The sequence below is a fragment of the Gossypium hirsutum genome, chromosome A07, assembly GCF_007990345.1.
Source record: "Gossypium hirsutum isolate 1008001.06 chromosome A07, Gossypium_hirsutum_v2.1, whole genome shotgun sequence".
Classification (NCBI taxonomy): domain Eukaryota; kingdom Viridiplantae; phylum Streptophyta; class Magnoliopsida; order Malvales; family Malvaceae; genus Gossypium; species Gossypium hirsutum.
The window spans coordinates 97,588,053-97,589,259 of record NC_053430.1 but is presented as its reverse complement, the minus strand read 5'-3'; the positions used below and the strand labels follow the sequence as shown (position 1 = coordinate 97,589,259).

At 31.3% G+C, this 1,207-nt stretch overlaps 1 protein-coding gene across 1 annotated transcript; it reads left to right on the top strand.

Moving 5' to 3' along the window:
• Positions 1 to 324: 324 nt before the first annotated feature.
• On the top strand, positions 325 to 717 carry LOC121203779 (HMG-Y-related protein A). The gene has a single exon (XM_041074233.1). The coding sequence runs from the start codon at positions 325 to 327 to the stop codon at positions 715 to 717; it is 393 nt and encodes a 130-aa protein (XP_040930167.1).
• The last annotated feature ends 490 nt before the right edge of the window (positions 718 to 1,207 follow it).

The following is a 1,207-nucleotide window of genomic DNA, read 5'->3' as shown; positions in this document are numbered from 1 at the left end:
TAAATTCAGAACAGGTGACAAAATAGAATTGTGATATGTAACATTAATGATATCATAATTTAAAAATATATTAAAAACCAATAAAAATATTTAAAAATTAATTAAAACAATTAAACCAACCCACTATCCTTAATTAATATTTAAAAATTAAAACATTTTTTATTATTAGAAAAATAAAATAAAATAAAAACTAAATTTTATTTCTCTCCCTCCCATAATTATTATCACTTTCCCAAAGCAAAATTTAACCAGTAAGCATAAATTGAACTCTTTACCGTCAACTTCCATCTCCGTAGACCCTTCTCCCCCATCCACTGTCCCCGCATGGTCCCCGCTCCAGCTGCTGTGGTAGAACCACCGGTGGCGGCCATGATGCCTCCGGTTTTCGACCACCCTCTTTACTCAAACATGATAATCGAGGCCATTGGTGCTTTGAAAGAGAGGAATGGATCAAGCAAAAGGGTCATTTTAGCTCACAAACGGTTGCCATCGAATCACGACGAGTTGTTGACTCAACATTTGAAGCTCTTGAAAAGTAGCGGTCAACTTGTTATGGTAAGGAAGTCTTATAAGTTTGCTCCCTCTGCCGAATCAGAAGTTCCAGTGTCAGATTCTGCTACTTCGAACGTCCTCGACGGTTCTTCGGCTCCAAAACGTGGTCGCAGACGTCCTCCTAAGGCTAAACTGACGATATCGGCTACTAATTTTGGGTCTTAGCCGGTGAAGTTAAGTAATCTATGGATAGACCTAGGAAAAATGCACCCATTGGCATCATGATGATGTCGTAAAAATAAAACAAGGATATTTAAATATTAATTATGATATTTTAAAATATTTATTAATTTTTAAAATATATTTTAAATTATGACATCAGAATGTGATTAATGTCACGTGTCATAAACTTATTTTTTTACTTATCTTAAACTTAACGGCGTTATAAAAATGTACTGATTTAGTTGACAGAAAAAATATTTAAGTATCAATTTAGAAAAAAGGAATAAATATCAATATCAATTTTATACTTAAACCATAAATGTTTCAAAGATTGGGCAAATTTTGATACCAAATATTAAAATTGATATGTAAAACAGAAAAGTTAAGCAACCAAAATATAAAAAACAAAATTTGGAATTTTAAAAAGTTTGATACCAAAAGGTTAAAATACTTAGGCAGTCCTTATATTATATTATATTATATTATATTATAT